At 34.3% G+C, this 15,807-nt stretch overlaps 1 protein-coding gene across 2 annotated transcripts in view; it reads left to right on the top strand.

Moving 5' to 3' along the window:
* Nucleotides 1-15,807, top strand: part of PTPRR (protein tyrosine phosphatase receptor type R) — an 84,024-nt gene that overhangs the window by 32,215 nt on the left and 36,002 nt on the right. The window contains exons 3-4 of one of the 2 annotated variants that reach the window (XM_087967981.1): nt 12,658-12,771; nt 13,943-14,095. In XM_087967981.1, coding sequence (XP_087824107.1) covers nt 12,658-12,771; nt 13,943-14,095 — 267 coding nt within the window. The remainder of the gene's footprint in view (nt 1-12,657; nt 12,772-13,942; nt 14,096-15,807) is intronic. The other variant, XM_087967983.1, reaches the window with a different exon arrangement.

The following is a 15,807-nucleotide window of genomic DNA, read 5'->3' as shown; positions in this document are numbered from 1 at the left end:
AGAGAGGATCTGCTGCCTATCAGCACCACCGCATGTCAGCAGCTGATCCCCCCCTGTGTCTGTGAGGGAAGACAGCTCTTCATCTGGTTGACTACCTCCCCCAATGCCTGAGGGGCCTGGGACAACATTGTCTTCAGCCTCTGGCCTCTCCAAACATGCCAAGGGAGACATGCCATCCCTGTCCCGGTTACAACTCTTCCTCCTCCTCCTCCGAATGGGCTTCCATGGGACCATGACATTAGAGAATAAAAAGGACAACAGAGACTTCCAGTATTTCATTTCATCTGAAATTGATAGTACAATATGCATGCTTGGAAAACATGAAAAACTTCTATTAGAGAGATGAAAAGCAACCCTACATTTTCACTAGAGTGCCGATGTGAGTGCATCTTGAAGGAACTGAGTTTGCTATCATTATAGTGTGATCCTAAATGTGCCTGGGGCATCAGCAGATGAGCAAACAAAAATACTCCAGGTGCCAGAAATATAAAATTCTCATAACAAAATTTGATGTTGTACAGTCAACATGATGTTCTTATTTATAAATCTCAGTAAATCGAAAACATGGTGAAATTTTCTGTTTTTCTTTTCATCAATGGTTTTAATGTATTATTCATACCACATGCATTTTTCCCTCAACCAACAAGAGCTTCAAAATGTATGTTAAGACTATTAAAAAACATGGATAAATTATTTTTATAAATTATTGTTGTTAAGTAGCCTGCCTCTGATAAAGAAGTACCAGAATCAGGTCTTAGCAGAACATCTGTCACAGACATGTTCATATAATAATAGGCACTTGTGGATTACATATCATTGTTGTTCCTGTGCTTGAGCTTAGTGTTCCCATGATTGTTAGCATATGATAACTTTTCTTATGTATACATTTTTGTTGACTTATATAGACTTATACAACTAAACTGTGCCCAAAGTGACTAGATGTAAATGGAGCATCATTTTTCTGCTCATGCCTCTCAGTATCTGGACACCAATATCAGTAGCCAACCAAAACCATCAATAACCATCAGTATCAATAGTTGCCAGCTTTGTTATCAATAACCAGTAATGATTGACAGCTTTACCGTACATGGATTTATTTATGTCCCATTCACAACTTTCAAGTTGATGATATCCCCTTAATTTATGATAGCAAACTTCATAGTATAATTATATGCTCTGATTCATCCATTCTGCCAACATTCCAACAGCCAGCTTGATTGGATGACTTTTTATTCTAAAGCTGTAAATGTGGAAGGAATATCTCTCTCTATTCACTTTCTCCAGTTTGTATCGGTCCAGCTTACATGTGTTTTCTAACTTACATGTGTTTTCTCTAAAAATGGGACGTAATGAAAGATGAACAATGGGAAAGGCAAGTGTACATTCCTATCTCTCTTCCATTCTGCCTGGTGATATCATCAGCTTTTCCTTAGAAAAATATTTGGGAACTTATAAGGTGTGACAAAGATTTTGTTTGACAAAATTATTCATGATAAATAGATTCTCCTGACTAAATGATCAAATTGTTAAAGCAGCAGGAACCATTTTAACAGCTATATAATGCTAATACTGTAGCCCTTCTCTTGAAATTCCTACATGCAATGTTTTTAGAATAAATACTTAAAAATAGATGCTTAAAATAAATCTATAAGGGAATCTCATGCCAAGGAGAATAAGAAAGAGCTAGCAACAAGATTTATTTATTTATTTAGTGTAGGAGACTACATTGTTAGTACAGGGTAGTTATTTGGCTGCCTAAAACTGCTAGTCCATTTGGTTCATGCTTTCTTTTTCCCCAAAAAAATTATTTCAATCTGCATATGCACAACAATACATTAACAGTGTGGCATCAATATATCATACATTTTAGTATAGGCAAAATTAATAATATCAATCATATCTCTCAATGCATATATTTCACAAATTCATAATCCTTCAATGCTTATTTTCAACCTTTCAAAACTCTTTCCAAATGCCTACCACCATATCAGTTAAACATACCTAGTAATTCCATTCTCCAATTTTCTCCCTGCTTTTATTTTATTTTTTAAAATAAAAAATTATCATTTGGCAAGCAATGTGGTTCCAGGTTTCACATCTCAATACAAACATGACCATAGTTACCTGTTCATTATATTTGTTTAGTTTCATATTGCATCATCCTTATTATTGTTAAATATTAAGCTTATCTTATCCAATTCCAATTCATGTTATGGTAATACATTCTCATATCTTATTTTACAATGTTATCTAAAATTCTCGTCTCATTTCTGTTGTCATTTCTCATGTTACTTTTTTCTGTCACATTTGTCATTTTATCAATCCTTATCTGTAAATATAATTGTCCCCTCTGGTTAATAATTTGGTTCATGCTTGAGGGCTATCCAAAGTATACCACAGACAGTGAACTAGCTCCACTCTCAGAATGATTAATGGCATTCTGCACTGTCATCTGGGGCTTTCCCCCTCACTGATGTTGCCTTATGTTCAAGTGTCACATTGAGGCAGGTCCAGCACCAGTTGGGATCATACTTCCTCATGAATCATCGTTATTTTTCCCATCAAATTTAACTACTTGCATGTAACATGCTTTCAAACTGATAGGTTGGAAAAAGCTGAGGCAAGTAACGGGCTCACTCCATTACATGATGATAGGACTCAAACTGCCGGAGCACAGACCTTTTCCAATGGATTTAAACCACTGAGCCTTATCCAGCAAAAAGAAAAGGATCTAAACATCAGTGAGAAGAAAACCAATGGACTTAGAAACAAATGGGAGACAGACAAGGATGGAAGTATTAGTTCAGATGGCAAAACGATAGGCTGCTGGGTTGGAGTAGTGAAAATGATTCCACTTAGGCAGGGTTCAACAAGGTCAAGCAGAACAACTAAGAGGATCCAAATGCATGATGAGAACTCAAAAACAATGAAATTCTATCACCTGACCTTTACTCAGTTCTGCTTTTTCAGTAGGCTATCAATGCATTTATTGGAAATTCTATTGTAGCTAAAATCATACTTAGTTACAGGAAACTCTGTGACATGACATTTGTGAATCCATAATTTAAAATGGAACATAAACTAATCCCAATAATGTCAGAATTAATGCTGATTGCTTAAACTGCCAATATTCCTCACCCAGTAGCTTTTATGCATATTCCATCAGTGGACAGTTTTTATTTTCTTAAGCTTCAGAGATTTAAACAGAAAGATGATGACAGATGGTGTGTGGGTGAAGATTAATCTGTAGTTACATAGAGAATAGCAGTAGAGACAATTAATGAATGATATGATGAGAATATATCAGTAGGACACTGGCTGCCAGGAAAAAATGAATCCTGCTAGAAAAAAAATAGGTGTAGATGCTAAGTGCTTCAGCTTAGTTCATGCTTATCAAAGCTTTTGATTGGGATTATGTATATTTTTCTCTCTGTTCCCCAATATGCACTTTAGCCATCTGCTTCCCAATGATTCTGCTTGATATATTAAAAGAATCTCAGAAGTATTTCTGCAAAATATTAAATGTCAAAATGTAGAGTATTTTTGTTAAATTTGTATGGGGCTTCAGGCCCCTCCTTAGATTGTAAAAATTCCCTGATGCTCACATGAGTCAAGTTTCTAATGCTAGAGATAGATAATTTGTTTCCCACAGCTGATCCTGTGCTGTGCTTCTACTAATAAATTTCCTGTTTGATGTGTTATTGTGAGACATGTATAATCTGTGTCAGACAAATATTTGAAATATCCTGTCTGCATCTACTCACGTAAGATAGCAATTAAAGTTGTAGTTATTGATAATTATGCATATGTGAACTGAGTTTGTCTCTCATGATTGCTGGCAAGCATCCCATGCTTACAAGATCTAACAGTATGCCCAAGAGCAATCCATGCTAATATCCAACAGGAATGGTGGTAACATGAAATGTAGCAGCTCTAATGTATGACTGTTGGATACTTATTTCAATGAAAATGAAATATAATTTAAATGTTATATTCATAATGGGGATTTTTATCCCTCTAGCAATTTTTCTATCCTCTTTGCTGTTTTATTCATCAGAATACACCACATAGATTCTGCACATTAATGTGATAAGTACAGTCCATGTCAGTAGTAATCACCAACAAAGCTGAAATTCCATGCATAATTTCTTCACTGAAATTAATTTGAATTTAAACAACACATATTTGCAATGGACATATGAGCTTAAGAAAAAATACAGGCCAAGTTCAGATGAATTGCTTGTGTTTTCTTTGCCAAGCATATTCAGTGTGTCAAATGGATTTTGTGCTATTTTTTTCTAAGCTACTCATCAGTTGCTTTATGTCAATTGGTAACATATAACTCATTATACATAATAAAGTCAATATGTATTTACAAAACTAAAAGCAGCTGAAGTATGTTTTCTTCTTCTAAACCACTCCAGTGTCTCTGCAGTACAACTAATCTTTATAGGGAAAGTGAGTTTAAGGATTTAAGAAAGAGATGCCAGTTTTCTGAGGCTGTTTTCTTAGTTGATTTTTACTAGATAACCAAGAAGAGAAGCTATCAAGATGAAATATCATGGCAAAGAAAGTACATACTTCATGGCTGGGAAAATATTGGAGAAAAATAATAGAATTTTATGTTACTTCGGTTGATTTTGATTTTATTTTATCATGGCCTTTGGCAACCTAAGAAATGAAATAAAATGAGACATAGAATGGACTCTATCAAAGCTAGCAAATTATTTGCCAACATCAGAAGATGTAAAACACAAAAAATTATTAGTTAATTCGTTGTTGTTATCTTTTGTTAATGAGTCATAGTAACAGAGGTTGTTTTAAAGTTGTTTAGGAGAAAAAAAAATATTTATAAAATTCAACCTATCTGGCTAGAAGAGAAATAATTAGAAAAGAGTAGAATAGATCTAACAATTAAAACGGTAAAATTTCCTAGCTCAAAGTTAAGATAATTGGACATTTTTACCCAAACAGGTTAAGAGCCATAGGCATAGTTTAGCATTCACTGAATGGGACAGCTATTTGTGGCTTCAGTAGCTAGTGCCATTATTTAATTAAATTTGGATTCAATGACCCTTAACAAACTTGTTCCAATAATATAAATGTGTGTCTAATCAAACAAATTTTATTTCTCATACTAGATTTATTGATTGAATGTAAATGCATTAATGATTTGTATATTATATTATATTTTATATATACAAGTTTCAACAATACAATATAATATCCAAATCATTAATGCATTTACATTCAATCAATCAAATTGTATCTATAGCCATACACCAACATTTTGAATAAACATCAAATAACAAAAAGTAATAAAACTAGTATGAAAAATAAAATTTGTTTGATTGGAGACACATTTATATTATTGGAACAAGATTATTAAGGGTCATTGAATCCAAGTTTAATTAAATAATGGCACTAGCTATTGAAGGCACAAATAACTGTCCCATTTAGTGAATGCTAAACTATGCCTATGGCTCTTAACCTGTTTGGGTAAAAATGTCCAATTATGCCATAAATGTAGTGTGAAAAATTGTTGTTAAGCTATTTGGAGTCCACATTTAATCAAATCAAAATATTTTTCTTCATAAATTGTCATTATTAATCAATAATATAAATTGCAGTGTCATTATTTCCATATTACACCAAAAGCGGAGCTGAGCTGAGTGAATGATGGAATAATACTGCTAATGGGATGGCTGGATTAAACAGGATGGCAACCTGTGAAACAAGTGAAGCTCATGTCACCACCTCATTGCTGAGTGTCCTCTGATAACCAGAACCTGTTATTTAGATTGCCACAACATTTTATCTAATAACAGGTCTGATCATAAATATCAGATACCTTCAAGGACGTTCATTCAGTCAAGAACTGTCTTCTCCAAGCCTTCCTTTTCTTCTGACAGGTCTTTCTCCAGTTTCTTTACTTTCTGGTTCTCGTAAGCTGCAAGAGCAGCAGGCACCCGAGCTGTATCCCAAAGGAGCCAGTCTCAGTAGTTCTGGGACCAGTTATGCAGGCAATGACTTTACGGGGACTGAATGGGAATTGCTCTCTATTTCTCTGTTGACTTAGAAACCAGTGCATGATTAGAATGACTCACACCCTCTTCAGAAAATGAGATAGTCAATGAGATACATAGACCTGGGAGCACCAGCCATATCAAAGAAAACGAGAGAAACCTGGATATTATCTGAGGTATAGTGTTCTTTCTTCCTTTCAGACACAGCAGAACAAACCTCCGTTAGGCAGGGCTGAGATTTTTGATGCATATAAGCTTAGTAGTTTACTTCTTTTATATTTAAAAGTATAACCTCAAGGCAAATAATGTCGTTAAAGGTACTGTCATGAAAATATGTTTTTGCCCAATTTCTCTTAATTTTATTCCTGGGGTTACCTGATCTTGAAAATATCATCTTTTTTAGTGCTTCAGTCTAATCCTCCACAGTATTTCCAGGTGAAAAGTTCAATTTTTTAGTTCAATTTTTATTTGAATTAGAACTTTGATGCAATGGCAGTTACTACTGTTTTAACAGCCGTGGACAATGTAAACTGTTTTAAAAATGTCCAGTTTTACTTGTTAGTTTAATGAGGATTGCATTTTTAGGTTTTATTTCAATCAGTTAATACAAATTATTTGGTATGCTTTCTGTAAGTTTCATGATAGGAGAGGAATATTAAACAGTTAACATAAAAATAAACATTTCATTTTTATTCTATCATGTCCAGTGTGAAAAATTGGTAGCCCCTGAGCCATATTTGGTTTCCAAAGTGATTTCATTTAGTTTCTAATTATTCTCTTGGATACTAATCAAATATTTTAATATGTGCATTATAAATATTGATTTGTTGTTTCATTCAAAAAACACATTCACGTGCTGTAAAAACTAGATTGCTCACACTTTAATATTGCTTTTTACATGCAATTTGTCTCTAAAATATTTTGTATACAATTTGCAAGTTATGTCTAAACATATATAATTCATAAGTGTAAGATCAGTGTAGTATTGTTATTACATTGAAGATGATGGAGAGCCCAGTTTGATATAACTTTGGATCAATCATTCTTCTAGGATAAAAATCAAAGTTTTAAGAAATAGTTCTAATCTCTAATACAATGCTTGGAAAACTGATCAATCCACATCTTTTAAGCTTTCTTTTATCTATTTGTTTGCATACTCATATTAATTTAACCAATTATTATTGAAATTATATCCACCCCCTATTTTTTTTTTAGGAAAAAGCCTGAAAAAAAAATATTCACATTCATATCTAATAGAACTTGCTTTCCACAAAGGCCAAAGGGGAAAGAAGACATCCAATGTCACGAAGGGCCAAAAATAGTTTGACTTGCCAGTAAAGGGAACTGTGTAACTAAGCACTTGTTACCTTCTAATATTTATGGGTGAGATGGAAAGGATACTATATGAGATATTATTGTTCTTTGGACTGAACTATGACTACCCAAAAACTATGGAGACTCTTTTTCCCTACCCAACTATTGAATCATCTTCCCCCATCCCCCAAAACTTTAGAATGACCATTTTCATTATACTTTCAGCTCAGGCATAATAATCTATGAATTTGCCAAATGTGCAGTCATGAAACATAGTTCAAGTATAACATCACTTTTGTGATATTTAGTCCTACCTCAAGCCATCTTCAAAATTTCTCTATTTTTAGACAACTTTCCAAGATGGAAGCTAACTTACTAAAAACTAGCCATCACAACATAATACAAAACACAATGCACACAAAATATAATGGTATAAGCAGTAATAGCAGCACTTCTTATCCAATTATGTCATTCCACCAGAATAAGCCTTCTGGCATTAGATCCTAATTTTAAAATATTACAACAATGAAAGTCTGCTATGAAAGTCTTCAATAAAAGTCTAGGCAAACAATTAGGTACCTGCTTCTACAATAGTTGCAAAGTAAAGAGGCAACTAACTTAAAATATGTGCAATAATTTATGGAGCTAACTATATTATAGAATCTGCTAGAACAGTAATCCAAAGATGATAGGTATGAAAAACTTTAGGGCAGCATTACACCTAGGCACACTGATAGCTTACCTTTTATGACATATATATTTTCCTCTCTAGAAAAAAATTAATATTCCTGAAAAGAACAGTTAATTAACTTTACAGAGAGGTAAATTAACTTAGTTTTGTAGAAAACTAAATGATTAAATGTTATGGTTGGCTTAAAATGTTTAAAATTAAGATTAAAATGCTTTCTTAGTAAAATAGTTTTTGTTCCATAACTGCAGGCAATTTTAAATTAACATAATATATAAAGAAAATATTGGAGACTAAATAAAATCTACTTCAACATTTAGAAATTTATTGACTGATATGTAGTTCCAGGCCAAAATTACAACACGTATTTTATTTGGTGCTGTGCAGAATTCTGGATTCTACAAAAATCTATATTCTTTAAAATAATATATGTTGTTAAGCCTGAATTCCCCAACGAGTGTTAAGGAAAACAAACTAAACAGAATGTGTAGCGTAGTCAGATAGGCAGACAGGTAAATGTGTGAGATAAGTTTGTATTTTAGTTAACACGCAGTAAAAAACAGATACGCTTGTGCTATCAAAAAATATAGTTTATTCCATTAGGAATTATAGTATAGTCAAAATAAACGGTCCATTAGTAATGTATCATTTTAGTCAGTCCAGTCGGGTATACTCAATTTGCAAAGTTCGTGTTGAATAGCCAATGTCAGTTCACTTACAATAAATCAGTCCGTATTATCAACACTCCTTTCTCTCCTCCGTTCCAGTAAGGAAAAACGCAGTCATCAATCCATCCAGTAATTAGGGATCATTAAGCCAGAGAGAGAGAGCTGCAATTGACTTGCTTCTTTTATGGTGCTTTTACAACCACACCCTTAATTACATTCTTGTAGTTAAAGTTACACACACTTTAACCAACAAACCATGATAACTTATTTATTATTTTTACCCAAACCAGTTAGGGTAAACAATGTTATCCCTAACATATGTCACATCAAAACATCTATCCAAGGAATAGAAAGGATGAAACTATTTATAAATTAGATAATTGTTCAAGTTTCCTGAAGATCTGTCTTGAGATAGATGCTTTTAAACTTGTTTTTAATGAATGGGCTGAATCTAGGAGAAACAGTCAAGTTCATTGTTGATCTTAAATGAAAGTTGTTTGCTAAACTGAATAGCAATAACAGTCATCATAATTGCAAACAGCTACAAAAGGTTCAGCTTCAAACTAGGTCAATAGATTTCAATTGTAAATGTAACGCTGTGTAACAAGTAATGTATATTGGAATAACAAATATCAAATAACAGTTTCATAAGTTCATTACTGAGATCTGAGCTGGCAGGGATATCTCTGTGAAAATCTCAAGCCAGTGTGCAGACACTGTGACAACAGTCTCCCTACTCCTATTCCTAACACTCAACATTCTTGACCACATCATACTTGACTCAAAGAGTGCCAAACTCAGATATGTGTGATAATCTTTGAGCTAGCCTGATAATAAACATTTTTCCCCAGAGGATTCAGGATTTATTTTTCATAGTCAATATAACTTTTTTCTCTATATTAAAATAGATATTATGCTTACAACATAAGTCTTTGGGGGGGACACAAAACAGTCATATTAATGCTAGCAGGGTCATGGTGTCACAATGCAAATCTCATCCCTTTTTATCTGTGTTGTAATGTTACACCTATGCCCAGAAAGAGCAGAACTTATGGCATGAAATCATTATACTGTTTTCATTATTCTTTGAAAAGCATGAGAGCCTATGGACACCAAAGCTCCATAAAATCTTCCAGTTCGTGAAACTGTCATTTGAATTCCATGATGCAATTTTCTTTCTATAGATAATAAGTAAAAATCTGCAAGTATTTTTGCCAGAAATTTGCAATATTTGCTTGCTAATCTGAAGAAATCAAATTAGAATGTTGTAAGCTCCCATTCAAATATCTTTTACTTTTAAGCAGCCTTTTACACTGAAACTATATTCAAATACAGTATAAACCTCAGAGAATGTGCACATGTAAATGCACACATTAATGCACATGTTACACCAAATACTGTTTTCCATCTAATGGTTTAAAAAGTACTTTCCCCCTGTTTGTGAAGAGTTTATTCTCCCCCAGTGAAACTATTAGGCATTTAAATATTACTAGTTTTTAGTCTTTTTATTTTTATTATATATGTATAAATTAGCCAAATTTTCAGGCATAACCTGATGATATAATTCATCATATCTATAGTCCTGAAACCTGGAAACTGTCGCTAACAGTTGTAGTAACCAGATAAATAAATTGCATTGGGAAGCTGTGTTCCCTGGAGTGGTTATCTTCTCCTTTTGGGTTACTAAGTCACGGCTGCCAGCGTGTATGGTACTGTATATTCAAACATGAACTCACCTCAAGGAGCAGGTGCCAAAAATGATAAACAGTACAGATCAACAAGGCATAATATGACTAATTAGTGTAGCCTGGTTTCAAAAGATACAATGCTTCCTTTGTTGAATTAAAGGTGCCAGAAGTATTTGAGGAATTTCTAACCAATTAATCTCTTTCCATTGTTCCCTGGAAGATTATTGCCCAAGATATAAGTGGTATGTAAAGAAACTTATCTTAAAGGCTTGTGGAATGGATCTTACTCACAGAGGCTTTCTCATCATGTAAATTTCCTTGTGGCACTTACCCAAGTTCCAAGATGGACAGTGAGATCAGCTTCATTAGGCAGGGATGATGTGGTGTTAAAAGTAGGCCAAGTGACACGGCCCAAGTAGTTTGTATCTGACCTAATCAGAATTTTCACCTGGCTGAAATATATTTCACAAAGTGAAATAGAAACAACATCACAATTTCTATCTTAAACAAGCCTTCCAATTGGTACCATCCTAGGATTTTCATCTGGCTGAAAATTCTAGGATGGCACAAATTTAAAGGCTTATTTAAGATAGGAATTGTGATGTTTTTTCTATTTCACTTTGTAAAATATATTTTAGTACATTTCTCCAAGTATACTTTTTATTTATAATCATGTCCAATGTAAAGAGGTTAAAAAACTATTTTCCCTGATTTAATGCATTTTTATACATTATCTTCACAAATATAAGTATTTCGTTCAAATCTTCCTCTAAGGTACTGTTTGCAAATTAGTAAACAATTGCAAATTTTGAAAGAGAATGAATTTTTAAAGAAATCTAAATTTGGGTTCACATATTGGTTCAAAAATACAAACTTAAGTAATTCAGTGAAGTAAAATCTCTCTCCTCTAATGAATGTTCTTCATTTGTTGCTTCTACAGAATAAATTAGACCATAGCTTCTCAAACATTGAGTACATTGGCCTGCTAAAATGCTAATAGAATTTTATTAACTCACAAATACCTCTATGAATTCACTGGGGCTAAGGCAATAAATCAACACACTATTTACATGTACTAATTACTTTTTAATTGATATATCCCAAGGATACTCATACGTGGTAATCACTCAACTGCCTACTACACCCTTGCAAAGAAAAATCAGGAGCAATGCCTGAAAAGGGGAGGGGGGCTGTTTCCCCACTTGCTGGCTAATCCCTGATAAAACTCCTAATTTCAACTGTTGATTGATGGATTTAATCAATGTCTTGTGGGCACTCAGCAAGGTTTCATTTGTCAGGTTGGAATACCAGTTTTCAGTTCAGGAACATGTGATACCCTAAACAAGTTGAGATCCTGCAGTTGTTTAATTTCCACACTGCAGGAAGCATTGATTAATGCCAAGCTGAGAAAATGACACCCCTCCCCCCCTTAAGTTTCAAAGTGTCTACTCTAAGAGAAACATGGGAGTGTATCAAATTCCAGTGACCTGTAACTTCTCTGGCTTCTCATATTTCAGTCATGAGGGATATCCCCCCATGAGCTTTTTAGTAGCTTTTCTCAGGATACTCACAAAGGATACACACAAAGGCAGAAATTGTTGAAGATATTTCCTTTCCCTGGAAGAACTGTTCCCCAACTGTTGCCCACCAATTTGGTGGAGAATTTTGATACACCATGTTCCTCATCTTTAGAAACAATAACATAAAAGGTAAAGTCTTCCTTCATCCTGATGACTACACTTTTTGTTCTTGCTTCCTAGTCTAGTTTACAGTTTGGAGATTTCCTGGTGGTAACCTATGCAAGCACTTACCATGTCTGATCTAGCTTAGCTTTTTGAAAGCAGCTAAGAGTACTAGCTGCTCCAATCTACCCATTATTTTGTTTTATTTCTAGGAAGAATGATAATAATCAGAGGTCAAATTTTCTGGGTGATGCTGTTTCACTTAGTTCTATTACAATACTTTGCGATCTGGCACTGTAACTCCTGTAAAAGGTCCAAAAGTATAGCCAAAAAAATTTCGTTGACCTCATGGTGAACTTAAGGTTATGAAAAGAGGAAATGTTAACATTCTTTAAACTAACATCCATTAATAGTCTGGAATCCTGCAGCCCTGACCTCACTCCCCCAACTCTTGTTCTCTGTTTGAAATGCAAATTGACTTCACACATTGCCATCCTGGGAAAAATGATTTGCACAATTCACGGAGGTCACTCATTAGCAGGGAACTGTGTGTGCCTTGCAAGATTAGCACTGTTTGGGTTTGTTTTGCAGACTCTGCAAATGGATGTAAACAAGCTGAATATCACTTTGCTTCGGATTTTCCGCCAAGGAGTGGCTGCTGCTTTAGGACTCTTGCCGCAGCAAGTCCATATCAACCGACTGATTGTAAGTGGCTTCGTTTTGTGTTTACTATTGCATAGTTTCACCTCCTGGAAATAAAACCAACAACCCTGAACAAATAAATGGTTCTATATACCTGCTAGCTATAGAAGTAACAATGTGGACAAGAAGGTTCTCTAGGATAACTCATCCATGTGTAGTATCAGCCCAAATCCACTGCAGAATGACAGCCTTTCTACTGAAGGTTATGATGGTCTACAATCTACCACACTGATTCAGTTAAGTTCAATGGATAGACAACTTCTCAGTCTAAGAGAGACTGACTGGTGCAATGTTGCCCACTTAGCTTTTGTTCTGGTTCTCGTCAATTCTAGTGTAGCTTCATAACCAGTACACCATATTAATGATAGTTAGACAGACAGACAGACAGACAGACATTGTTACAGAAATGGAGATAGGGAATGCTACAAATCACAGCAGGCCTTCTAGGATAAGCTTTATTGTGACTGCTTTTTGGCTACCTATAATCTGAGTGGAAAAAGTAGCCACCCAGCATTAAATGAAGCTATTTGATGGATCTACCAAATTTAATAAGAGCTAATGTGATGGTCAGTCATTTTTTTCTTCCTTGCCTGATGAGGCGGTGAGTTGAGTCCAATACCAGAAGTGGACTTTTTTTTTTCTTTCTGCTGGGAAATAACAACTGAAGTAAAAGTAACTGATAATAATGTCAAAAACAGATGATTTTTTCTCTCCTGGAAAGCACTTTTAAAATTTTTCTAGCAACCCCTTTGTTTTGTTTTGTTTTTTGTGATATCCTGTTCTCTTTCTCACCTGTCTGCCAAAAAGGAGCCAGATCACTCTTACGTTCCAGTTAAGGGGTATTGCAATTAGGCTGAGATGATGTTATCCAGCCATGTTCTATCCCTTCCTAAAAGCTTTCTGCAACAGTGAAATTGTCACTAATTAACAAAGCTTGAAATAGAACATAAACAGGAAGGAAATCCATATATTTGAAATGTAGTTTGGGATATTCAAAATATCAACTTGGATCCAATTTGAACTTCTAGATAGCTAATTCTAATTAATCTCAACCATCCATTTTTATTATTTGTTTGACACTTGCAAGAACAGTAACTCATACAGTTAACTTATATGTTTATTCTTACAAAGTTTTTTTGAACTATTCTTCTCTTATTTTATGTATTATTGCTAGGGCAAGAGGAACTGTGTTGAACTCTTCATATCTCCAGTCAGTAGTAAAGGAGTTTCTGATACTATCCCATCCAAGGAAGTACTACGATCTCTTAATATCCACATCCTACGCCAAGGATTAACCCAGTTTGGAATTACAGAGATATCCCCAGAGGTAAGCAACTGTATCAATATTATAAAGTGCTAATATGTTACTCATAGATACTCCTTTAAGACCTGTTATTATTTTGCAAACTCAGATGATAGCAATAGTAATAGCACTTAGTCTTATATACCGCTTTATAGTGCTTTACAGCCACCTCTAAGTGGTTTACAGAGTCAGCATATTGCCCCCAACAATTTGGGTCCTTATTTTACCCACATTGGGAGGATGGAAGGCTGAGTCAACCTTGAACCTGGTGAGATCCGATCTGCCAGATTGCAGACAGCTGGTTGCAGCAGAAGTAGCTTGCAATACTGCACTCTAACCACTGCATCACCGATAAACAGTAAATAAAGACCTTTCTAGTATTTTCTAGATTATAAATTCCTAAATTCATTGTGCATCTAAGGGAATCAAGGTGCTAACTAAAACAGTACATTAAAGGTTCTTACCCTTTAAATAGGACTAATGCACAGCATATTGGAACTTTGTTTTCATTCCATGGTTAGAAATCAACCCAGTGAGGGTCATCTGGTATCGGGCAGTATCACGAGGGCTGATTAATAGAGTTCCTTTTCTCAAAAAGTTCAAGAAAGTACAGATGGAATTTTTCTTTATTTTGTATAGTAAACTACAATGAAGTCACTACTGAGTGAAAGTGACTGACTCAAAGTCATATGGTCATCATGTCAAGGGGAGATTTTCCTCAGCATAAGCTTTTAATGATTGTAACCCTGATAATGTTATAGGTAACATTAGGCCACTTGTTACTACTCTTTGCGTCTCATCACCTATACTTTGAAAGTAAAGCAGTGCACTACTGTTTTATAATATTGTTCTACTTTAGTTTGATATTACATAGTATGTGTTTGTGTGTATGAAAAAAGAAGTATAATTTTAAAATGACAACAAAAATTTATAATCCCAGCAGTAAGCGTCATGGAATTTAACATGCTATAATTTCAAATTAGTATATATAGGATTGCGTATTATTCAAGAAAGCATAAGCTGCATTCATTCATATGAGAACCTAATATCAATGTATGTAGACTCTGATGGTTTTTTTTTAAAGGAGCCTGGTTGGTTTCTTTCAGCTATTAGTAATCCATGACTATCACTAAGTGTTGTATCTTATGATTCTTGATGAATATATTTTATTTTTCCTTTATGTACACTGGAGAGCATATGCACCAAAGACAAATTCCTTGTGTGTCCAATCACACTGGGCCAATAAAGAATTCTATTCTATTCTATTCTATTCTATTCTATTCTATTCTATTCTATTCTATTCTATTCTATTCTATTCTAAACCAAATCTATCCTGTTTTAAGTGATATGGAGGTTAAAAGTTATTGATTTTAATAAATGCAATGAATTCTTTATTTTTAAGAAAAGATTGGACAGCCATTTGTCTGGAATGGTATAGAGTCTCTTGCTCAAACAGGGGGTTGGACTAGAAGACGACCAAGGTCCCTTCCAACTCTGTTATTCTGTTATTTCATGGATAAAGCAAATAAACAAAACAATTTCTCTATTTTTTCTTTCTTTCCTTCTCCCATTATTTCATCTCTTTTCCTCACCTCAAGTTGTTTTCAATTCCCAGTGACCACATAGATCTTCCAATGTTGCCACAGTAACCAAGTCCATCCAACAGTAATTGAGCCAATCCAAATGCAGTCCATTTTCTTATATATATTTTTCTGTCCACCCTTCCCAGCATCACA

This window comes from Notechis scutatus, chromosome 6 (assembly GCF_049901735.1).
Source record: "Notechis scutatus isolate UNSWTSFEM ecotype Mainland chromosome 6, rNotScu1.2, whole genome shotgun sequence".
NCBI classification, from domain to species: domain Eukaryota; kingdom Metazoa; phylum Chordata; class Lepidosauria; order Squamata; family Elapidae; genus Notechis; species Notechis scutatus.
This window is presented reverse-complemented; position numbering and strand designations above follow the sequence as displayed.